The 25,447-nt window shown below is 41.7% G+C and overlaps 2 protein-coding genes and 1 long non-coding RNA gene across 6 annotated transcripts in view; 1 reads left to right on the top strand and 2 right to left on the bottom strand.

Moving 5' to 3' along the window:
- Positions 1-462: 462 nt before the first annotated feature.
- LOC131720973 (uncharacterized) lies at positions 463-7,730 on the bottom strand. 3 transcript variants are annotated; one of them, XM_059013587.1, is made up of 5 exons: positions 6,928-7,730; positions 6,432-6,457; positions 5,824-6,104; positions 5,434-5,682; positions 463-5,217 (listed from the first exon to the last, which is right to left on the bottom strand). In XM_059013587.1, the coding sequence occupies exons 3-5, from the start codon at positions 5,946-5,948 to the stop codon at positions 4,857-4,859; spliced, it is 735 nt and encodes a 244-aa protein (XP_058869570.1). In that variant the 5' UTR covers positions 5,949-6,104; positions 6,432-6,457; positions 6,928-7,730; the 3' UTR covers positions 463-4,856. The 3 variants fall into 3 exon arrangements, with proteins under 3 accessions (XP_058869570.1, XP_058869574.1, XP_058869564.1); XM_059013591.1 differs by having other exon boundaries at positions 7,047-7,730; XM_059013581.1 differs by having other exon boundaries at positions 6,432-7,730.
- Positions 7,731-8,251: 521 nt separating this feature from the next.
- Positions 8,252-25,447, top strand: part of LOC131720977 (uncharacterized) — a 68,118-nt gene continuing 50,922 nt past the window's right edge. The window contains exons 1-3 of the long non-coding RNA XR_009319792.1: positions 8,252-8,328; positions 9,973-10,060; positions 12,773-12,876. This is a non-coding gene — a long non-coding RNA (uncharacterized LOC131720977). The remainder of the gene's footprint in view (positions 8,329-9,972; positions 10,061-12,772; positions 12,877-25,447) is intronic.
- LOC117394605 (zinc finger protein 704-like) overlaps positions 16,007-25,447 on the bottom strand; it is a 111,778-nt gene continuing 102,337 nt past the window's right edge. For both annotated transcript variants that reach the window (XM_033992938.3, XM_059013571.1), the window contains one exon: positions 16,007-24,847. In XM_033992938.3, the coding sequence (XP_033848829.2) occupies positions 24,736-24,847 (112 nt within the window). In that variant the 3' untranslated portion in view covers positions 16,007-24,735. The remainder of the gene's footprint in view (positions 24,848-25,447) is intronic.

Genomic DNA, 25,447 nt, shown 5'->3' with positions numbered 1-25,447 from the left:
TGTTCTGTTACACTGCATGAATGGAAATTAAAGGCATATCTTGTGCAACCAATAGATATACAACTTTTATGTCAATGTTCAGTGCAGGTGTTTATGAGAAAAGTGATGTCCAGAGATACTGATACTTTTTAAACAATGGAGCAGGTAGTATGAAATATGAATACCATACTTGTTGTAAACTAGAAATATTTAATTGCATTGAAACACAATATAGTTTTCAACATAGTAAACAAAACAGGTACATCTGGAACAAAACTGATTAGAATATATGCATTTCAGTGTTTAAATCCACACCAAACAATTACATATATATACAGTACTGTGCAAAAGTTTTAGGCAGGTGTGAAAAAATGCTGTAAAGTAAGAATGCTTACATGTTAATAGTTTATATTTATCAATTAACAAAATGCAAAGTGAGTGAACAGAAGAAAAATCTACATCAAATCAATATTTGGTGTGACCACCCTTTGCCTTCAAAACAGCATCAATTCTTCTAGGTACACTTGCACACAGTTTTTGAAGGAACTCGGCAGGTAGGTTGGCCCAAACATCTTGGAGAACTAACCACAGGTCTTCTGTGGATTTAGGCAGCCTCAGTTGCTTCTCTCTCTTCATGTAATCCCAGACAGACTCGATGATGTTGAGATCAGGGCTCTGTGGGGGCCATACCATCACTTCCAGGACTCCTTGTTCTTCTTTACGCTGAAGATAGTTCTTAATGACTTTCGCTGTATGTTTGGGGTTGTTGTCATGCTGCAGAATAAATTTGGGACCAATCAGATGCCTCCCTGATGGTATTGCATGATGGATAAGTATCTGCCTGTACTTCTCAGCATTGAGGTTAATTCTGACCAAATTCCCAACTCCATTTGCAGAAATGCAGCCCCAAACTTGCAAGGAACCTCCACCATGCTTCACTGTTGCCTGCAGACACTCATTCATGTACCGCTCTCCAGCCCTTCGGCGAACAAACTGCCTTCATCTACAGCCAGATATTTCAAATTTTGACTCATCAGTTCAGAGCACCTGCTGCCATTTTTCTGCATCCCAGTTCCTGTGTTTTCGTGCATAGTTGAGTCGCTTGGCCTTGTTTCCACGTCGGAGGTATGGCTTTTTGGCCGCAAGTCTTCCATGAAGGCCACTTCTGACCAGACTTCTCCGGACAGTAGATGGGTGTACCAGGGTCCCACTGTTTTCTGCCAATTCTGAGCTGATGGCACTGCTGGACATCTTCCGATTGCGAAGGGAAGTAAGCATGATGTGTCTTTCATCTGCTGCAGTAAGTTTCCTTGGCCAACCACTGCGTCTACGGTCCTCAACGTTGCCTGTTTCTTTGTGCTTCTTCAAAAGAGCTTGGACAGCACATCTGGAAACCCCTGTCTGCCTTGAAATTTCTGCCTGGGAGAGACCTTGCTGATGCAGTATAACTGCCTTGTGTCTTGTTGCTGTGCTCAGTCTTGCCATGGTGTATGACTTTTGTTGTTAGCTGAGTTTGGCTGTTCCTCACCCAGTTTTATTCCTCCTACACAGCTGTTTCTGTTTCAGTTAATGATTGTGTTTCAACCTTGTCACAAGGCTGGCTGAGTGGTGACCCGTCAGACCCGGAAGAAACAGACAGACAGACAGACAGACAGAGACAGCGAGGTTGGTGAAGCTGAGCACTTGGTTGTGCTCAGCATTTAATAAACAAAACAAGAGAACACAAAAACAGGACACAGCACTCTACGCCAAAATAAAATAGACAAACAAAACGTACTAAACAGTAAACAGACAAACGAAACACGGTGAGTGAGACACTTCTTTTCTTCTTATTATTATTATTCTTATTATTCTTTTTACTTCCTTCTCCACACTCATTCTCCACTCACGAACACCCAACCCCGAGTGAGTGCTACGTGTCTCTATATATACTGTTGTGCTGGGATTCAATTACTAATTAATTATTCACTTGAATCCCAGCACGTGGATTCATTACGTGCAACCCCGTGCTCACATATTATTACATACTTTAAATGCACGTGAAGGCAATCCCGTGCCTAAATATAATTATACAATTTAAATCCTTGTGCTGCACACACCCATTTATATCCTGTGTACCAACTACAATACACAACACACAACATACAACACAGAAACGCACACAAGGGCAGGGCACATTGCCACAAACCTACATATTGAATTGATGATCATTAGCACCTGTTTGGTATAATTGTTTAATCATACACCTGACTATATGCCTACAAAATCCCTGACTTTGTGCAAGTGTACCTAGAAGAATTGATGCTGTTTTGAAGGCAAAGGGTGGTCATACCAAATATGGATTTGATTTAGATTTTTCTTCTGTTCACTCACTTTGCATTTTGTAAATTGATAAATATAATCTATTAACATGCCTAAAACTTTTGCACAGTACTGTATATATATATATATATGTATTACAGGAAATTATTCTGTTACATTGAATGCATACAAATTACATACATATATATTACAATAAATTATTCTGTTACATTGAATGAATACAAATTAGTACATACATATATATTTACTACAGGAAATTATTTTGTTACATTGAATGAATAGAAATTATTACATACATACAGACGTGCTCAAATTTGTTGGTACCACTCCACAAAAAACATAGAATGCACAATTTTCTCTGAAATAACTTGAAACTGACAAAAGTAATTGGCATCCACCATTGTTTATTCCATATTTAATAGAAATCAGACTTTGCTTTTGATTTTTTATTCAACATAATATTGTAAATAAGAAAACAAATGAAAATGGCATGGACAAAAATGATGGGACCGCTAACCTAATATTTTGTTGCACAACCTTTAGAGGCAATCACTGCAATCAAACATTTTCTGTAGCTCTCAATGAGACTTCTGCACCTGTTAACAGGTAGTTTGGCCCACTCTTCCTGAGCAAACTTCTCCAGCTGTCTCAGGTTTGATGGGTGCCTTGTCCAGACTGCAAGTTTCAGCTTTTTCCATTGATGTTTGATAGGATCAAGATCAGGACTCATAGAAGGCCACTTCAGAATAGTCCAATGTTTTGTTCTTATCCATTCTTGGGTGCTTTTAGCTGTGTGTTTTGGGTCATTATCCTGTTGGAGGACCCATGACCTGCGACTGAGACAGAGCTTTCTGACACTGGGCAGTACGTTTCGCTCCAAAATGCCTTGATAGTCTTGAGATTTCATTGTGCCCTGCACAGATTCAAGGCACCCTGTGCCAGGCGCAGCAAAGCAGCCCCAAAATATAACCGAGCCTCCTCCATGTTTCACTGTAGGTATGGTGTTCTTTTCTTTGAAAGCTTCATTTTTTCGTCTGTGAACATAGAGCTGATGTGACTTGCCAAAAAGCTCCAAAGGACATTTTCCCAGAAGGATTGTGGCTTGTCAATATGCATTTTAGCAAATTCCAGTCTGGCTTGTTTATGTTTTTCTTTCAAAAGTGGAGTCCTCCTGGGTCTTCTTCCATGGAGCCCACTTTCGCTCAAAAAGCGACTGATGGTGCGATCAGAAACTGACGTACCTTCACCTTGGAGTTCAGCTTGTATCTCTTTGGCAGTTATCCTTGGTTCTTTTTCTACCATTCGCACTATCCTTCTGTTCAATCTGGGGTCGATTTTCCTCTTGCGGCCACGCCCAGGGAGGTTGGCTACAGTTCCATGGACCTTAAACTTCTTAATAATATTTGCAACTGTTGTCACAGGAACATCAAGCTGCTTGGAGATGGTCTTGTAGCCTTTATCTTTACCATGCTTATCTATTATTTTCTTTCTGATCTCCTCAGACAACTCTCTCCTTTGCTTTCTCTGGTCCATGTTCAGTGTGGTGCACACAATGATACCAAACAGCACAGTGACTACTTTTCTCCATTTAAATAGGCTGAATGACTGATTACAAGATTAGAGACATGTGTGATACTAATTAAATAAACTAATTAGTTTGAAATATCACTATAATCCAATTATTTATTATCTTTTCTAAGGGGTACCAACAAATGTGTCCAGGCCATTTTAGAATATCTTTGTAGAATAAGCAATAATTCATTTATTTTCACAGCTTCTTTGCTTTATTCTATGACATACCAAAGGCATGCAAGTATACATGATAAAATAGCTTTTAATTTCATCACTTTTCAGGAGGAATGAAGCATTATTTCAATGAGCTGTAAGGGTACCAACAAATTTGAGCACGTCTGTATATATTTATTACAGGAAATTATTTTGTTACATTGAATGAATAGAAATTATTACTTACATATATATTTATTACAGGAAATTATTTTGTTACATTGAATGAATAGAAATTAAAGGCATATCTCATGCAACCAACAAGAAGATCATTTGTTTCAGTGTTCAGTGTTTTACCCCCACCTGTCTGGCTGTCTTAATTACATCAGCCTAACATCCAAGGACATCGTGGTAAACCCAACGTATTTATGAGAAAAGTGATGTCCACAGATACTGATACTTTTTAAACAGTGGAGCAGGTAGTATGAAATATATGAATAACATACTAGAAATATTTAATTACATTGAAAGAGAAATTCAACAATACAGCTTTCAACATAGCAAACAAAACAGGTCAAACTGGAACAAAACAGATTATAACATATACATTTTAGTATTTACATTACACTTGTGGTTCAATATTGCATTCAGCTTTACACATGGGGGCTTTGACCAGAGGAAAGTCCAACTTGTGCTGAATGAAATGCTATATAGGTTTGCTGGGGTACATTAGAACACAAAACGGAAAAAAGAAACAATGCACCACCATAAAAAAAAATAATAATAATGTTTTTTGGAGGACGGGAGTGCTTGCCTTCGTCTCTCGTGAGTCAATATGGGCAAGTTGCAGTTGTGAGACAAAGCCTTAAAATAATAAACTGGATATTGTAAAAACTGGGAGCAGCTGAAGAGGTGGAAGGAGATGAAGTGGGATGTGGCGCAGGGGTGGCCAAGTGGTCCAGGACTGCGGTCTGCGCCGTGGTCCCAGGGCGTTTCTGCTGCTTTGCCTGACCCGCGGTGTTTGGGGGGCATGGAAAGACATGTGGCTGGTATGTCATGCCCTCCTGTAGCAGCGGGCGCGGCTGCGGTTGAGGCTGCGGTTGAGGCTCTGGGTCCACTGCGCTGGCGCTAAGGGGTGCCACCCCCTGTTGAAGGACAGCCTGCTCCTGCCCTTTCTGGCGTTTGTTGTGCCTGAAACACAGCAGATGCATGACATTGTCAGTTTTATGTTTCAACAAAAACACAGTCACTTGTTTGTGGTAGTTGTGTAGATTATGTGCGTTTTTCTTTCAGCCTTTAACCTCAAACTGTATAGCAATCGAGATGTTGTCATTCTTAATGGACATCTCAACACTATGCTTTTCGAGGTGTAATGTCATCAGTGTCCAGTCAAGAGACGAAACTTACCATTGAGACAGGGTGTGCTGATTCAACTCGAACAGCTGGAGGGTGCTCTTCTCCACGAGCCTCGGGTTGCCCAGCACCAGCTCTCGGACTTTGGAGAAGTCGCCGAGGATAGCCGCCCACCGGGAAGTCCTCACACCTTTGGAATTGGTGGAGGATGGGTGAAGGCGGCAGAGCTGGATGCAGATGGCCTCGACTAGTCTGCTCATCTGTGGCCACTGGGCAGGTCCCGAGCCCTGTCCGAGCAGGCACCTGCAACCAAGCAACAGGAGTAAAAAGTTTTAGTAGTAATGGGTACATGTTTATATTTTAGGGTTGTGTGTGGGTGTTGATTTTTTTTTATTATTTTTTTTTTTTTACTATTGTAATAACATTACACATGAACTAGCTCACCGTTTCAGGCTGTCCGTGCCTGGGGTGTCAGAGGAGGTGGTCTTGAATTGCCTCTGAATCAGCCTGTCCTGGTGATGGGCAGGGTAGGTGAGGCGCTGCTTGTCTCCGTTGCTCAATGAACTCATCTACCTGCTGCTCCGTCAGACAGGCCAACCCACGCAGGCTCACCAGACTGCTGGCCAGGCACTGGACACAGTGACAGCCTTAATGGCGGCGGAGACAGCAGCAGCTTCGGGCGAGGGCTGGAGGAGCAGGTCCCGGGACCCTTCCATTGTTTATAACTGGAATACAACTTACATGTTACTACTTATTTGAAGAATAAAGCTGATTCATCTCCTAGATATTTTCTGACATATACATTCATTCTTTTTAAATTACAATTTATTCAACAGGCAAGTACAGTTTGGAAAATAAATAAAGGGGGTGATGAATGAAGTAGTATTTCAGCTTTTAGGAATGTCAATGTGTGGTAATAAAAAACAACTTGGAGTATATGCAGCATTAATAATAATAATTATTAATAATAATGGCTGTAAACAGACACACACACATTAGCTACAATTCCTTTTACACTGAGATAGGCTTAGAGACGAGGCACTTATCTTTACCTTTGATTGTTAGATTTAAATCCGTTCTGTGAAGGAAAGACAATTCAAACAATTCAGTACATTGACCACTGCGTGGCAGGGAATGACAGTAGTTAATATTATCATAGCCTTGATGAGCGTAAGTTGCATTTGGGATACCTGGATAGCTAAACACAGCAATACACATAGCCTAATACACACTGTAATACTAGCACAACAAAAGCTATACATTAATGAAAGATGAACATTTTAATAGACACAATAATAGTATGCATAACTAAACACACCGAGCCAAATACACACACTCATAACACTGAGTGTATGCAATAATAATAATAATAATAATAATAATATAAACGTTTGATCTCGACGAAATAATAGTAATAGCGCATAGCTAAACACAAAGCCGAATACTCGTGTTTTGTTGTTGTTGTTGTTTTTTACTTTTTAAAATATAAACAATAATAATACAAGCTGTCATGGAAAAATATGAATAAAATACCAAAAACAAACGCACAAAAGTCTACAGACCAGCGAAAACAAAGTTGAAATCATAGTAAATCTTGGCAATATCGCGTTGTCATTCGGCGAAAAAAAAACACACAGCTAAATTAAAAGATTATACGGTCGACATACTTGGTGACAGTTTTAAAAAAAATAGAATAACAGCATTTAAATATGAATAAAGGACTCCAAACTGTCCTCTCTGTCTGCAGGCAGCTGAGAAGTACTTCTTTTTTTTTGTTTTTTGTTTTTTTAAACGCCGCCCTTCCAAAGTTGGAACAGGCTCCGCGCGATTTGATTGGCCGAATGTTGGAACAGCCCGCTCCGATTGGCCGGATGTTGGAACAGCCCGCTCCGATTGGCCGCCAAAGTCAGCACACTCCGGTTCCTCCGTTCCGATTGGTCCTCAATGTTGGAACGCTGTGTTCCAACAAGTCGGAGAGCAGAGGGACCTCGGTACTGATTTTCAAGTCTCGGGGACCCCCGGAACCCGAGATATAGCACCCTGAAAAATGTCTATGGGAAATCCCCTTGGGGCAACGCCCACCATCTGGCGGTGGGGTGGCGTACGAACCCGTGGCTTTCTTTAGCTAAGACTCTTGTGCACGCAAAGAGTGCCCTTCTGAGTTTGTTGGCCCAGGGGTCGTGGAGATACGGGTACGATAAGAGACCACCCCCTCCCTATGGCAAATTCCATTATAAAAACACCATTGGGGTAACGCTTTAGCTAAGACTGTTGTGCATCTAAAGAGAGTACTAGCGAGTTTGTTGGCACAGGATCTGTGGACTCATGGGGTACGACAGGAAGACCCCCCCCCCCCCCCCCCCCCCCAAATTCGGCCCAGAATTTGGGACGTTATCTAAAAACCAAATCGGCCCAGAATTTGGGACATTATCTGAAAAGCAAAGCGGCCCAGAATTTGCGACGTAAATGAAAACAAGGGCAGTCTATATGTACAACTGTGATTACATTAGCGGTAAACTAATGTATCCTCTAATAAAACTGCAATAGTGTATACATTTTATATTAAAATATATCGCAAAAACGATTATAGATATATGCTACTTGAAAGAAAAAAAGTACACCACCACAGAAAGCCAATTCTTACATTCGTGCATAACATAATAATTCACATAAAGTAATCACCCACAGTTTGTTATATCAGTACAGCGTAATACCACATTATATTTTAATGGTAAGGTTGTGGAAAGCAGATCACTCTCTCTCTCTGATCACAATGTTAAAAATGCCTGCAAGCTTTTCCACTCGTGTGACGACATATTCATGTGACAGACATGGACCAATCAAAACGCGAGACTGTTATGCGGTTCCATCCCAAAAATCGGGCCTGTGTCATACCTCGATTTGGTTTTTGCTTAGTGCCGGGTAGTTTGAAAGGACAGAGAAGATTCGGTAAGGAAATCCGACTTTCTTTTGTACTCATGTGATAATGGGGGCTTTGCGTTCTATCTTTTAGAACTATGGTTTAGTTTACCCATTTATTTTATACAGCTTTATCTTCGTTAGTCTGTGGTTAGTTGTCGGGTCTAATTTAGTAGTCAAACGCATTTCCTTTTCTTTAAATCAGTCTGGTTTGACTTCAGACACCATTTCAGCTTAAGCTTTGTTTTTGGTTAATAAGTTTACCGTTTATTTTGTTACTTTCTTTACCAGTTCTGGATCAGTTTGTTCTTTTTCTTTTGATACTTTGTATCCTGGTTACGGTTTTTGGAATGGTTTCTTTTTTTCCTTCAACGGCGGATTACAGCAGTTTTCTCCATCAAAGGAGCAACCACAAAACTGTCAGTTTACAGTTTACAGAACTGCATTGTTTATTTTTATGTTTGTTTATTTCACCGCTGTGTGATGCTCTACGTTAATTATGTTAATTCTGCTGTTAGCCTTGATAGTACAATTTCAAGATATAAGTAGCTATTTCATTGGGTCAATTCAAGTACTATTTGAGTAGTTTTAGAGATTGTTTTAAAATCACGGACTTCTTTCTCAGTATTGTATATGACTATAGTGTGTTCTTGTGTACTATAGTTAAAATTGGATGGTTACTTTAGGGAATCAGCCTATTCTACTATATGACACAGTGATGTGTTTTGTTTAGTTATATTTATTTATCTAATGAGTACTGTTGAAACAAAAGTAAATAGACGGTATTAAATTACATGTTGGGTGATTATTCTAGTAGGAAGCAAATAAAGTGTCACTGGCATTTACCGAACTTAAATGTTTTCTTTATTGCTGTACCTGGTTACTTTATAAAGATTAAGTAATCTGTTACAGTAGTATATATTGTTTATTTTCACAGACAAGTGCCTCATTCCCTGTTATTGTGCTGAAATGAAAAGTTCTTCAAAAGTAAACAGAAGCCACTGGCATTGTCAAAAGTGCAAAAGTTCTATTCAGCGTTGTAGCAGGGCGGTAGTAAGCCCTGCTGTTTTAAATGTATTTCTTTATTTTAGAACGGGGTTTCCCCCTCCGACCCTGTTTTGTATTTGTTTATTTGTTATTATAGTTATGTATTTATGTGTAGATGATGGCGAAGCGCCGTGGGTATTGTTTTTGTATTTCTTTATTGTTTTGTAAATATGACGGCATAGCCGTGCGTTTTGTGTTATTGTTTTATTTAAAATGTGTTCTGGCAGAGGCGAGAGTGGGTACTCGTCCTCTGCCAGGAATAATTAGAAAACCTTGTGCAGAAGGTGACCATCTCCCGAATTAAGTGATTAATTTGTTGCTAAATCGGGAGATGGTCACCTGCATAAAAGCCTGCATGTCGCTGCGCTCAGGGTGGGTGTCAGAGCGGAGAGAGCGACCGAGCGAAAACGAAAGGAAACGAAACGAAACGAAAAAGAAAATCCACGCTCAGTGAAGGCTACTGCCCATTCTGACCTGGATCATTTATTATTATTTTGTGTTCGAAATTTGTTTTGTTTAGCTGTTTTATTTTGCTCTGTGAGCACAGTATTTTGTGTTTAAATATTTTCTTTATTTTTGTATTATTTGAATAAAACGGCGGCGCCGCGTCTCTGTTTTGATCTGCAGTTACCTGTGTGTGTTCTTCCTGACGTCACGCCTCAGCCACCCTGTCACAAACGTCAACATAACTTTAAACAACACATAGAAAAACATGGTAAGACATTTAAAAACAATATATCTACAACAACTAAATCTCTATGAAACTCATCAGAAAATCTGCTCCACCATGTTTGTTTTATTATTGTCGTTGTGTATTTTGTAGTTAAGGCTATCATAATGCATATGTAGGCTATATATTATACCGGCAAGTTTTAAAACAAGAAACAATTTACCTTATTATAAAAGATAACGTTTCTGGAAGTGTAAAATACATTTTCTAAATACACATGATAATGGTAACGGGTCCCAAGCACATTATTATAAACTTAAACACTGGTATGAATTACTGTTAAAGATACCTATTTGGAAAAATAACATAACTGCCAATAAAGAAAATGAAAAGGAAACTCTGAAATCATAACGGCGACAGCTGGAGTGGTCCGAGTGGACCACTGTGACTGAGTGGTCTGGACCACTGTGACATCACAGCGCTGAATGGTCCGGACCACGGGCCACAGAATGCTACAGCCCCTTCTCTGCAGAAATGTGGCAAACAAAAAAACATATAAAATAAATGTACTCAAAGTTTTTATCTTTTTGTTCTATTATTATTATTTCAAGTTTTATATTAATTATAGTATTTAAACATTTAAAACGGTGCACATGTGCAAACACCTTACTGTACTATTCAGTACAGTATTCATTTTCCAGACTCAGAACCCACATTTACTTAAAGCATAACGATGCTGAAGTTGGCTTCTTATTGGCATTGCTGCTTCTTATTCGCTTACCGCAAATGTAAGACAAATTCAATAAATAACTGGGGTATTTCAGGGGTTAAGTCGCTGTATTAGAGTCTTTCGGTGCACCCGGGACTGTGGCTTTTTTGTCTGCATCAGCTCATCTGCAGAATGACAGTAGTTACTGTCTTGGTATGATGATTGATTGACTGTGAGGAATGTGGCTGCAAATCTCCAACCTGCTGTTTAAAAGAGGTGATCCTCAATAACAAAGGGCAGCAGGTAGGAACCAGGTAGACACAGAAACGGCTCGGTGTGTTTTCACGGACTTGCAGAAAATAACTTGATTATGAGATTTCGCAAACCCAAACTTAGAAAATACTGGGACTGAAAAAATGTCTTGATCAAGAAAATAATTCTTAATCACAGCTCAGCTCTACTGATTGTGGCTTTTCGAGAGAGCTGTTTAAAGCAGTGAAAGCTTACTGAGACTGACCAACCTGTAATACTTAACACAGCAGTAACATGCAGAGGACATTAAAGGGCAGGGGCTGATTGAGAAAAAATGTCTCTTTTCAAGCATCACAATATTTTTATGAATGAGAAACAGGGCACTTTTGGGCATAAGTGTAACAATGTCAATAATGCCCCTTTTATCTTTTCACATTTATTTGTCACTTGTATGTTTTATTTTTATAATTTTATATTTAGATTTGATTAGTGCACGTTTTGTGTATTATTGATTTAACACTTTGTAATTGATTCATCACTTTTTGTAGTAGCTTCTCCACCCCGTTCACCTTTTATGCCTTATTGGGTAGTGACTAATTGAATAATTGATCGTTTTACACACCTGAATATACAGTAAATAGCATGTCTCTTGCAAACTGGATGGTCACCCTGGGGGGTTGTGTCTGTGTAGAAGTGGACGTAGTGTTTGGAATGGAGAGTAGCAGAGAGAAGTGAAAGGAGTCTGGACTTTTCTGACAATGTATTTGGCTGGCGTACAGCATGCTGGTTTAAACGATGAGTTTTAGCTTGTCGGTAGCTGATTGGAGCCTGTGGCATGGAAAGTAAAGAGATTTTTTGTTATACAGATATTCCCGCGCTCTGAAGTTCCCTTTCCCTGCACATACAACGTATCAAGTGTTTGTGGGTTTCTTTTACAATGGTTTGTTTTGTCCTGTATTTTAAGCCTGGTTCTACCTTTCCTACATGCACTCAATATTGCAGTTTGCACTGTGGCGTTTTGATAAACCTTAATTATGATGGAAAGTGTAATTGACCACTTGTATATTTTAACCGTACTGTCCAATAAAAAACATTCTCATTGCTTTATATGAATCTTTTGACTGTTTTTTTTTTTCTTGGTGACATTGTTTCCCGTATTTTAATTCTGTATCCGAATAAAAAGAACCTCATCATGCATCTAATATTATGTGCTTTATCACACTGAACTGGCGTAGTAGCGCTACATGTTAAAAATATAACCCTGTAGCCCCTTTGACTGAGCGGGTGTTACAGACAGGCAGGAAGGCAGAGGCTTAAGCCAGTTACTTGCGTTCCTGACCAACTTGCCATGTTTGCCTGCTGTTTTCGTATCGAAATCAGTTTTGGGACAGGACACACACACATGGGGGTCGTAGAGGGATTCCCAAAGCGATTTAACCCCTGAAATACCCCAGTTACTTATTCAATTTGTGTTACATTTGCGGCATGCGAATAAGAAGCTGGAATGCAAATAAGAACCTGGCCGAATAAGAAGCCAACTTCAGCATCGTTGTAAGTAAATGTGTGTTCTGCGTCTGACTCATTTGGCTGCATCTGACTCAAGGGACTTTTACTTTTTTCTCCCGTAACTTTTCAGCCCCACCTTTGCGTTTTTTACTGTATTGCTTTTCCAAAATTGAAGCGGACTTCCCTTGATAGCTAGCTACATCAATGTCTCGTGGCTATGTCACTGTCAGTGTGTGTGTGGCTGTGTTCCATTTCAAAACCTCACCCCTACACCCTACTTCCCTCCAAAGTGATCACTTCCAGGAGTGAACAACATCGGAAGATGTGATCTGCAATCCGAAGGAGAGCCCATCATCGTCATCGTGCAGGGGCATTAATGAGGTTGGCCAGAGAAGTAAGTTGTAAAGTTAATTCATTAATAAAGTGTGCTTTTATTCAGTGTTTTAACAATAACAACTTTAGTGAAAGCCTACTTTGGAGATTTTCAATTTAGTTTTTCAACTTCAGAATTCAGCACTACATGGCAATGCCTAGAAGTTGGAATAATGGCAGGATGCACCATTTCTCCACTGGCTTTTACCATCGCAATGGAAGTAATCATATTAGGGCATCAAAATGGGTAGTAGGAGGAGAGCGCTTGGCTTTTGGAATACGACTACCACCAATTCGAGCATACATGGATGACATGACAACCATGACTACAACAGTAGCCTGCACTAATCGGTTATTGGGCAAATTAACCAATAACATTGAATGGGCACGAATGCAATTCAAGCCCACTAAATCAAGGAGCATCTCTATAATTAAAGTAGTAGATAAAACGTTCTTCATTAATGGTGAGGCAAAACCAACAGTGTCTGAGAAGCCAGTGAAGAGTCTGGGGAGATGGTACGACGTGGATCTAAAGGATACAGTTCGTGTGGGAGAAGTTAGACAACAAGCAGTGGAAGGGTTGAAGAGCATAGACAGCAGCGCTCTACCAGGCAAACTAAAACTCTGGTGCTTTGAGTTTGGTCTGCTGCTGAGGTTGCTGTGGCCACTGACTGTACGAGGTTTCTTTGACAACAGTAGAGAAGCTGGAAGCTTTAATCAGTTCATATATCAGGAAATGGTTGGGAGTTCCATGCTGCCTCAGCAGAGTGGACTTTATGGTAAAGGAATACTGCAGCTACCAGTCTCCGCTCTAACAGAGGAGTTTAAGTGCGCCAAGGTCAGACTGGAAATGACATTAGTAGAGTCACGCGACAAATGCGTAAGGGAGGCAGCACCTGTGTTGAAAACTGGAAGAAAGTGGGCGGCAAAGAAAGCTGTGGAAGATGCAAAGGCTGCCCTTCGAATTGGTGATATCATGGGGCAAGTTCAGCTCAGTTCAGCTACTCCTACATGGCACAAGGCAGCCCCAGCTCAAAGGAGGAAGCTGGTAGTCAATGAGGTGCAAAAGCAGGAGGAGAGGATGAGGTGTATAAAGGCCATTTCCCAGGCCAAGCAGGGAGAATGGATGAGATGGGAGAGTGTGGAACAATGCAAGATTGGCCTATGGTCAATGGAACAGAGCAGGATCAGTTTCCTCATCAGGTCAACGTATGATGTTCTCCCATCACCACAGAACCTAAACCTCTGGGTAGGAGAGGATCCCTCATGTCCTTTGTCTTCATCACCTGCAACATTAAGTCACATTTTGACAGGATGTAAAGTGGCTCTTAGCCAAGGATGGTTTACTTGGCGCCATGACCAGGTGCTGCGATGTTTGGCCTTAGCATTGGAAGACAAGCGTAACATGACCAATAAGTTGCCACCTGTTCCATCAAAACAGTACACACAAAAGACAACATTCCTCCGCTCAGGAGAACAACCACCAAGAAAAGGTGTTAAAACCAATCCTCGCCCAGGACAACTGGAAGCTGCTAGAGACTGGAAAATGCTGGCAGATGTTGGTCAAAGGCTCATTTTTCCACCTGAGAATGCCGTCACTAACCTTCGACCAGATATTGTCTTGTGGTCTGGATCAGCACGCCTTGTTCACCTGGTAGAGTTAACAGTGCCATGGGAGGATGCTGTAGATGAGGCGTATGAGAGGAAGAAACTGCGGTATGCTCAACTAGCCACTGAAGCGGAACAGCGAGGATGGAGATTCCGGGTTTACCCAGTGGAGGTGGGTTGTCGAGGATTTGTGGCACACTCTACAACCCGGTTTCTCAGAGACGTCGGATTCAGTGGCCAAGAGTTGCATCACACAGTGAAGAACTTATCTGAAGCAGCAGAGAGGAGCAGCAACTGGCTGTGGTTGATACGGAAAGATTCTGGCTGGGGATCTCAAGCACAATAGAAAGGAAAGCTGATGTACAGGTAAGTAAGCTAGGCTGAGTTGAGTGGGGGATGGAGGGGGGTGATGTTGGGACGCCAGAATCACCGTCGAGCCCTCTTGAGGTGTTGTGGGCTAGTCGACGAAACACCGAGGATGGAAGGTGCCTACTTGAAGACCCCAGAGATGTATCCTACTTAGCTCAATCCAGACGGTTGTCATGCTGATGCGCTGGGGAGACAGCACTGTGGTTGATCCCCGGAGCCAGCATCGCAGCAGTTGTGTGTGCTGATGCGCTAGGGAGGCAATAAGCTGATCCCTGGAGCCAGCATTACACTTCAGCCATCAACACCAGACAGAAGGATATCTACATCATCATATGGAAGGAAGCGCAAATGGATGGAGACACATATGGATCACATTAGTTTACTGTAAAGCTACGTCTTAGTTGGTGCTTATCTTGGCGAGAGTCGAGTTCAAATCAGCATGACGTTTTAACATCTACTCTCATGTAATGGAAATCATAATTTTTTTGTTATTATTATTATTATTATTATTATTATTATTATTATTATTTATGAACCTGAGGCAGCCCTATATACAAATGTACCATGGCATGGTACTTGTGTACCACTGGATTTTGAAAACAAGCTAATACGATATAATGTAGCCTACTTTTTTATTTGTGTTTTCAAAGTGAAAAAGTAAAGAATCACAACATTAATAAACTGTCTTTATCAGTAGTTGGTTATACTTGTTATATTTGGGCTAATGACTGCATTAGTAGTTACAAAGATTTCAGATTTTGTTTGCATGACTTTTAATTTCCTTTTCTGGAATGCAGCAATAAGGGAAACTATCTTGATAATGTTTTGTTTTTTATATTGTTTGAGTGAATCATAACTACAGTTCAAATTAACATTGTATCCCATCTGCAACACCATCACAGATAAAAACAGTTAACTGGCTTATCTTGCAACCCCCCCAACAAAGCAACATATCAATATACGCTGTAATATCAACACACAAAAAGAAAGTGACTATATACAAAAAACGTGGTTGTGTTACATGAGATGCACGTATTGCAACATGCTGACCATTTACATTCATCGAACTTGTGCACTTAAAACTTATTTCATGATCTGTATTATGCAAAAAGTACAGTTCACATTTTTGAATACGTCTCCTTATATATATATATATATATATATATATATATATATATATATATATATATATATATATATATATACTTATACTGCACAGCCACATTATTAGATACACATATTGAAACTTTAATTTAAGTACAAAAAAAAACTAAATGAAGAGTTAAACCTTTTTTAAAAACCATTTTCCCCCGATTTGTATGACTATGGTCAGAACTGCCCTCACTCAAAACCTGTGTCAGGGCAGTGCTGATTAAATTAAATTATTTCTGCAAAGCACTTAAATTGGACAAAAAAGTCACATTTAATCAACATTCTTTTAAGTTCAGCCCTGGGACTGTGAGTGACTGTTTAAAAATGTTCAGTTTAAAAATGATGAGTGTGTATTAACTTGTTCTGAATATACACTTTTGTATTGTTTTTTCTGCTGCTAGAAACCATAAGACAACAGTACAGAACCACTAGAAAGCTGTTCACTACCTTGTTCTTGATTGGTTCAAGATAAGAATAACACAGCAATTAAACAAGATCCCCAGAAAAAGAAAACTCCCTTTTGCAAAAGGCTTGTCACAAGCTAGTGAAGAATCATTCTTTTGACAGATGTTCAGTATTAGCATGGAGATCTTGGTATTTGCTATTTACTGTGCAGGAGACATTACTTTTAAAGCGGTATGGTCCTGCATCTCAGTGCATTGCACAGGGCAATCAAGGGAATGCTGCTACCATGTAAAAACTTTTCCCTGCCTTCTTTCCCTCCATTTCTACAGTAAATGCTAAATTGTAGAATATTTAGTTTTTTTTAATGTCCACCTTTTAAAGACATTCTATTGTCATTATAATTATCAGAACAATACATTTCATACTTTTTTAATGGGGAGGTGGGGTCAATGCTAGTTCTGTGTAACCAGCAAAACTAGTCAGATAGCACCCTCTAGGCTGCAGAAGATGCAGGACTGGTTAACTAAACTGCATATCACATTGACTTCAGTTTTATCGCCATTTATATAGCTGGTTTTGGCTACCACTGTATAGGATGTCAAATACTAAATAAATTTAAATAAAATGGAATGCTCATGTGTAAGTGTGTGTAAGTAATGTAATTTAGTATTTAGGGGTTACTATGTAACCTCACACTTCACACATCTAATATGAATAATAAGTTTACTCACCAGAAAGAAAACAATTTCCAAATCTATCTTTACATATTCAAAAGGTATTCTCAGTACAGTAGCTTCTGCTCTATTGCAAGCTTGCACCATTTTCTGTTACAAAACATTAGGTTATTATCATAATCCTGGTTCCCTGAAATAGAAATGTAACCATTACCTCATGGGTATTAATCCTTTGATACCATCTAACCTGAATAGATATTCCAAAACTGCACGTAGTGCCAGTGACGCAGTCACGCCTGCCCCCGAGGGCATAAAGAGACTACTGACACTCAAAACGTTATCATTTTTCCCTCAAGACTGCTGCAATAAGACGCAGTGACCTTGAAGATTAATGGTTAATTTCTATTTCAGGGAACCACGGTTATGATAATAACCTAACGTTCCCTTTCAAGTGTGAAATGTAACCATTACCTCATGGATAGACATACAGACCAAGTGAAAAGCTACAAGGCTCGGCCAAGGCCACCTTGCGCATTATCATGAGGAACCCAGTACAAGTAACAGGGCAAAAAAATTTAGGGGAAACTCCCCTCCAATTTTATGCTGTAAGGGTCGAGATCGAGGCCGCCCTTAACACTCTTGTTCCAAACCCAGGGTTTTGTGGATCCACGACATTCAGTTTATAGAACCCTGCAAAAGTGTGGGGCATAGCCCACACTGTTGCATCTCAAATGTCTGACAGTTTCGCCCTGGAATAAAGCCCACAAAGTTGCATGCCCCTGGTCAATGGGCAGTGAGCTTCTCTGGAGGAGGCAAGTTGGCTTGTTCATATGCAGTCTGTTTAGACAGAGCTTTCCCATGGGACTTAGCCCCATAACAGTTTTATCCACATAATACGCTAGTGCCTGCACTGGGCAAAGCGTATGGAGCTGCCGCTCTCTATCAGACTGGATAGGAGGCGGATGAAGCGCCTCAAGCTCTACCGTCTGATTCATGTGGAATGCCGAGATGGTTTTTGGCAAAAAAGCAGGATTAGTGCTAAGTGTGACTTTCACCTTGGCTTCTGCAAAAATTAAGCAGGCTTTTGAATCAATTTTAATATAACAAGCCGAATGGCTGCCAATAGACTTAATGTAGAGGGGGATTTCCCCTCATCGAATAGGTCCTATAAAAATTGCAGTATAACTGCTATGGGGCAGGTTGTAGGGTCTAACCCCTTAGGCAGGCACCACATTTGAAAAGAGCCTCACTTGTACCCATACTGGGAACGCGTGGATTGAGCTCTGGCATTCTGTAGTGTCAATGACTATTTAGAAAGCCCCAGACAGCTCAAATGGTGCCGTTCAGGGGCCAGACCCAGAGCTGCAGGCTCGATGGGTCGGGATGCCACAACATCACCCGTGCCTGACTGAGCAGGTCGCGGCGTTTCGGTAGGCTCCATGGCTGGCAGGAGCTGTATCAGGGTTGAAAACCACAGTCTCCTGGGCCAATAAGGGACTACTAATAACACCCTGGCCCAGTCCTGCCTGATCTTTTCCAAGCACAGAGGGAGCATGGCGAAAAGGAAAGGCATACAGAAGCTGCCTCGGCCACTGGTGTACCAAGGCATCTATTGCCAGTGGGTCCCCGGCTTCTGTTATTGGAGTGAGAGGAGGTAATGGTGCACCCAAAGCAACAGCTTGCGGGCAGCCCGGTGGAGACTGGGGGACCTGAGACCGTCACGGTGGTGGTGTTGTCTGTCCAGTTAAGCACATGTCTGCCCTGAACCTCCTGTAAAAAAAATAAAAAAAAAAAAAATAAACAAACACTAGTTATTTATATATATTTTATATGGAGACCCTGCCACAGGGAGTCTCCATACTCCTTGCGCTCCTCTGCCGTTCCACACGGTGCCCCAGCCAAGGCTGGACACATCTGTGGGTAACGCTGGTAACGCTGCCCAGCGCTATGCCTAAGCGTAGGGGAGCAGACTGTGTCCACCAGGATACAGCCTGCAGACAGTGCCAAGACACTGTTAGCAGATGGCCGCGGACTGAAAAACCCTGCTGTTGAACCAGCCTTGGAGAGGGCGCATGTGCAGAAGACCCAAAGGGAGGGTCTGGGAAGCTGCTGTCATCAAGCCCAGGAGCCACTGAAACGTCACTACTGTGAGCCTTATGTTGGGCTGAAAAAGCTTCAGACAAGTGGCTATTCTCTGCACTCTGTCCTCCAACAGAGTGGACAACATGGTCCTGGAATCCAGATGCACTCCTAAATAGGAGGGTTGTCTGCGAAGGAGTGAGCTAGCTCTTTGCATAGTTCACTGACAGACCTAACCGAAGCAGGTGGTCTGTGATGAGTTTCGTGTGAGCCCCTGCCTGCATGAGCCAATTGTCCAGGTAATTAAACACTCTGATGCCTGAGTCTCAATGGGGCCAGAATAGCTTCCATGCACTTTGAAAAGGCAAGGGAGGCTAAAGAGAGAATGGTAAAACCCAAAACTCGTACGCTGTCCCTTGGAAAGCGAACCTGAGGTACTTCCTGTGCCCTGATTTTATCGGGATGTGAAAGTAAGTATCTTTTAAGTCCACCATAGTGAACCAGTCGCCTGGCCTTATTGACTGCAACAACTGCTGCATGGTTAACATTTTGAAGTTCTGTCGATTTCAGATATGAGTTGACCTGCCTGAGATTGAGGATTGGTCTGAGGCTACCAGGAAGTACCTGGAGTAAAAACCTTCTTCCAAGTGAAGAGGATGAACTGTGCAAATAGCCCGCTTCTGCAGCAGGGCTGTCACCTCCTGAGACAACACCAACGCATCTGGAGGAGGACCATGTTTGAATTGCAGAGAATAGCCAGTCTGTACAGTATTGAGCACCAAGGTGTCTGAGGTGCATTTACACCAGTACTCCAGGTAACTCCCTGAAAAAGGGCCCTGGGCCTGTGGCAGCAAATTGCTAGAGCTGCTGCTTTGTTGGAGGCTTTTGCCTTTGCACTTGACGGCTGAACTTATTGAAGTTTGTCCTTTTGCGCAGCTGCGGGTCAGTTGTGAAAACCCCCTCTGGCTTTAGCAGGAGCCTGGTGTGTCGGTGTCTCTGAGACTGCTCGAACCCTGGTCTCCAGTTTGGTGCCGGTCTGCGTACTGGAGCCGGCCTCTTTGGAAGCAGGCGCACCATTTCCTTTGTAGACTTCCGCACCCGATGAGAGTGCTGCAGCATGTAATCTACTGCAGGACCAAAAGCATGTCCTGGAGTAATAGGAGTATCCAGCAATGGTCCCATGTCACCATCCACTATGTGCGCCTGAGACAGCCAGAGCTGACATCTTGCAGCTACTAAAGCAGCCAGGTTCCTACCCACTGCCTGCCTGTTGAGCAGGTTCACCAGCCGCAGTTCCTCGAGCTGCTGTGGTATGGGTCTGTGACCGTGTGAAAGCGACTTCAACAAACAGCTCTGGTAAGCCACCAGGATGCTGTAATAATTACCTAGTTGTGCAGCAAACGCACCAGCTGAGTAAGCCTTTTTAAGTATAATCTCAGAAACCTTGCACTGTTTATTCGGGCAGGTAGCGTCTTTGTTAAAAGCGCTAGCTTTGGGGCTTGCTCCATGATGCGATAGCGGCATCTACTGGTGGAAAATCAGCAAAGCCAAGTTTTTCTGCTGTACAGAAACAGCGGTACAGCGTTGCCAAAGAACATGAAGCAGCAGGCACTGTAGCCGGGTGACCCCAGGATGAATGCACCTCAAAGAGGAAATCCGGGTGTACCGGACGAGACACGCGAGAGGGATCGGGATCGGGATCGGGATCATCCTCAAAAATGTAGGTGTTTCTGCTTGTCATCTACAGGCCATGGAACATTCAACACATCTGGGGCCCTCTGTGACAGAGACAGAGTGATAAATCTCTATCCCGACCTGTGAGGGCATTGCATAAAGAGAATAGAGTGAATGGCCTGGCAATTCATTCCCAGGGTTAAGTGAAAGTCTGCCATCTAGAAAGGGGGCACAGCTGCAGTACATTAAGTCATTGCCCCAAAGGTAAAGTGGATGAGGAGAAACAGCTGCACTCATTAACCAAGGGGGTTTAACTGAAGGTACAAGAAGGGGACGTGGCTAGGTGATTTGTTCCTTTGTAATGGCTAAGAGTGAACCGCTGAAGGACGAGTGTAAAACTACCGTGAGTGTTTTGTTTGTTTTGTCTTGTCTAAAATCTACTTGTTTGTTGTTATTAGACGGCTAACACAATTCGGAGCTGTCGCTACAGGCACCTTGTTCACGATAAATTGTATTTTCCCCATGAGCACTACAGCACTCACCTTGGACTTGTGACCGTGTTCGTGTATATTGTGTGTTTAAATACCGTCTTTATTGTTTTGGGACTGAACCCTGTGGATTTAACTGAGCCATACACATCGTTGTGTATTGCCAGTTCTCATTATTATTTACTGTTGTCAAGTGATGTTTACAAATAAAACCATCATTTCACCAGTAACTTTGTTGTTTGTTATTATCTGGAGCACTGCATTACCTCTACACCTATGCACTGCAATCCACTTTTCCACACCCTCTTAATCAGCGCAAAAGCTCTGCTGATAATGACACATGCACTACTGGTGTTGCACCACCTGAGTCACCCTCCTCAGAGGGGAACTCTTGATCGACTGCCTCCTCAAAAGCGGCAGTAGACAGCAGATCCTCTTGCTGCCATTCTGTATGTACTACTCCCTGTGCCTCCCTTTTGGGAGACCGCTTCCAAGAGCTTATCCAGCTGCGCGGAGCTCTCCGATCTATGAGACTGGTGGCTCTTTCTCCTCCTCCTCCTCAGGAAACCGGAGAAAGAGAGGGGGAAGGAGAAGATGAGGAGGACCGTGAAGCCGGTCTCCTACATGATGTTACTTTCCCTAGGCACAAAGCTCTCATGAGAGGATACAGCTCTGTCTTTCTGGGCTGAAGAAGGAGGGGAGCTTTGTCCAGGTGGAACGGACAGAGAGCGCTCTACAGAGCTGGGTGACACTTGTTCCTCTAATGTACGCTTAGAGAAGGGTGCACAAAACTCACAATAGTTGCGGTCGGCGAGTGCCTCTTTAGCGTGCTCCAGACCCAGACAGGCAGCGCATCTGCCATGCCTGTCCTCCGTGGGGAGACCGATCTTGCATGTGTCGCAAGAATGAAACCCCAGCATAATGGAACTACAATAGTGTGCAATGCAAATGACCTTTAACTATAATTGCTATAACAGTATAGCATATATTACTAGTACCCAAAGGAGATTGTTGAACAACGCACACAGCAAGTTACTATGCAGCTGGCAGTGCGACAACAGTGGTCAATGACTCTAACCAGAGCTGATTAGATCAATGGTGTTTACTATAGTACAATGTACGGTACAGACAGAACGTATCTATAGTGCACAAAGCACAGTACACACAGTACAGTGCAACAGTATGGTACAGTGCACGATATGCACAGTATGGTACAAACGGTACGGTATAGTGCTAATGATATATTATAATGCCCAATGTACGGTAGATAGTCAGTATATGGCGCACGGTACCCCTGGTACAGTACGGTGCATGGTACACTAAGGTGTACTGCACGGTACAAGTACAGTGCACACGGTATGGTATGGTGCAGAGCATGGTACACTACCGTTACAGTAACCTTGTTCACTAAGAATGGTGGTAGATCACTGACCTACAGTTACCGAAGAAGCAATATGCAGGGATGCCCACCTGAATAGCTTCTGGCTTAACACAACATAGCCCTAAGAATGGAGGAAGCCTGCTGTCAGCCGTGACAGCCTTCGCAGTGGTACTGCAAGCAGAGACCAGAACAACAACAAAATACTGCGGGAAGGACTGCAAGCAAATCAGACCCGAAGCAGAGCCGAGTCCAGCAACTGCTTGTGAATCTGCAAAGATAACCTCATTCGTTGTACAAAGTACCAGCGGGAATGGGAGCAGGTCTGGGACCTACAGTTACCACAGGAGTGATACAGGGATGCCCACCTATAACACTTTTTGGCTAACCAACAGATTGAAACCCAAGGAAAGCCTACTGTTAGAGCCCTAACAGTCTTCACACTAACTCTGCAAGCAGATCTTAACGTGGTACAAAGACAATGTGGGAAAAGCTACAAGCAGGATTGACCCAGCGCACGCGTCTCTGTCAATGCAGGACAGCTGAGCCCAGCAGCCGCGTAGTATTTCTGTGGAAAAAGACAGAAAATACAACAGAGAAAACAATTTCTTCTCACACAAAACAGTAATCAAACATTTACCATTATTTAAATATATTTTTTATAATAAAAAAAAAAAAAATATTTTACACTTCAACCTAAGCTAGCAGCTTACGAGAGAGCACCAGTAGCCGACTTAAGTTGTTTGATCCTAAGGAAGGCGCAGCGGAGCTGCCGGGTTCACGCGGGACTACCGAACAACCACGGCCAAGTGCACAATACATGAAGTAATTTTTACTAAAACACGTAAAAACAATCACAATAGGTGACAAACACAAGCGAAAAATCCGATATGAGACACTGTCACATCTGTTCATAGATCTCTCTTTCTCTCTCTCTCAGGCGGTGAAAGGAAAAATGCTGCGTCACTGGCACTATGTGCAGCTTTGGAATATCTATTCAGGTTAGACGGTATCAAAGGATTAATACCCATGAGGTAATGGTTACATTTCGTACTTGAAAGGGAACCAATAGGAAACTACAGGTGCATGTACAAACTTAACCCTTATCTTAGTGCTATATGTTAACATATCCCGTTGGAAATGACATTGGTACCTCACTGGACTTCTAGGTCCCAGTCTGAGGTAGTGTATAAATATATGTGTAATATTTTTTTGTTCTCCAGAGTTCCTTCAGCTCGACAAAACTAATTCTGGACTAAAAGGGTTAAAATGACATTCCTGGTTGTGGCAGGATATTATTCCCACAAAAAAAAAAAAAAAACTTGGATAAAAATTTGTGTCTCAATATGCAGCTGCATTTTAATGGTTTTCAAACCTGTATGTTTTAAACCCATTTATTTTGGTTCCAGGGCCATGTTTCAAACTACTGTATCCAGGTCATTTTAAACATGAACACCTTGGAGCAGGCACGTGGAAACAAGGGATAATGTTTGTTTGTTTTTTCAATTTAGGAAAAATGGTATAAGCTTTGCACAATGTCATTTACTGTAGCTTCAGTACCATACTATAACAATACAAATCAGCATTTTTTTAGTTACACTTTACATCTGCAAGATAAGAATGTCACTGTCAGTCTGGTATAAAACAGAGATGCTGGTTTTCTAAGCAAACCTCTGGAAAAAAAAGTCTATTGGTAAACTCATATAAAATGATATATAAAAATCTAGGTTGTCCATGAAATTACTTGCAGAGGAGTAGAGTTTTATGGTAGTCTATTTCCATGAAGAGAAATGGAGAACACCTCCTCTGCCCATCCTGAACAGCCTATCGACCCAAAACCAGAATACATTCCAGATACAGTAGGATATTCACAGGCCAGGAGATGCAATTTTTTCACTGTTGACAGGCCATTAAGATAGCTCATACTAATGAACAGTTCTTAAAAAAAAAAAGGACCGCAGGGAAAATGCTTCCATGAATGTGTCACCCGCAGTTTCATATAGGTTTCTTCAAAATGTTATGGTGCAGCTGCTCAAAGCTTTTGGTTCCTATCCTCAGTCGATAAACCTCTGGCAGGCTTTCTTCCAACGACAGGCTGTGCACCACATGTCCCTGTTCTCCATTCCATATACTTTGCGGCATTTCTTCCCCTCCCCACGAGACTTCCTGTCAACACATTGGACACTTTATTAAATTGCACTTATACAGTAGCAGGAACAGCAGTCTTCATTCCTATTAGCATAACAACATCCTCACCCTGGTTTTGCTACTGATATTTTGTTTTCTGAGATGTGTACTACTGCACCAGTAAAACTTCACTTCCTGTGTTGAAGAACATAGGACTTGAATAAGGAAAACAAGCACTTCAATCCAATGACTAGCACTGTGAGAGTATAATGGCTTCACTTGATTTTATAACAACTGAGCATTAAATCCAGACGATGTGATCATTGTGACAATAAAATAGATTATCCAGGAACAGACCCCTGGAACTGCAGGAAGTAATTGAATGGTCTGAAATATCATCCTCATGCTGCTGCCAGTAAATCATGTTTGCACGAGACCTACTACCTACATTGTAATGGCAGTTTACTGAAGGTAAGATTAAGGGAATTCAGTTAGAAAAACTCATGTGAGAGAAACAACATTTAGTAAAGCTTAGACAAAAATACTACATGCATATTTTCATTACATATTTGGCTTTGCCCTTCAAGGTACCCCTGACCATAATTTAGTTTGCTGATAGAATTTTGCTAATAGTTGATT

This window comes from Acipenser ruthenus, chromosome 3 (assembly GCF_902713425.1).
Source record: "Acipenser ruthenus chromosome 3, fAciRut3.2 maternal haplotype, whole genome shotgun sequence".
Taxonomy (NCBI): domain Eukaryota; kingdom Metazoa; phylum Chordata; class Actinopteri; order Acipenseriformes; family Acipenseridae; genus Acipenser; species Acipenser ruthenus.
This window is presented reverse-complemented; position numbering and strand designations above follow the sequence as displayed.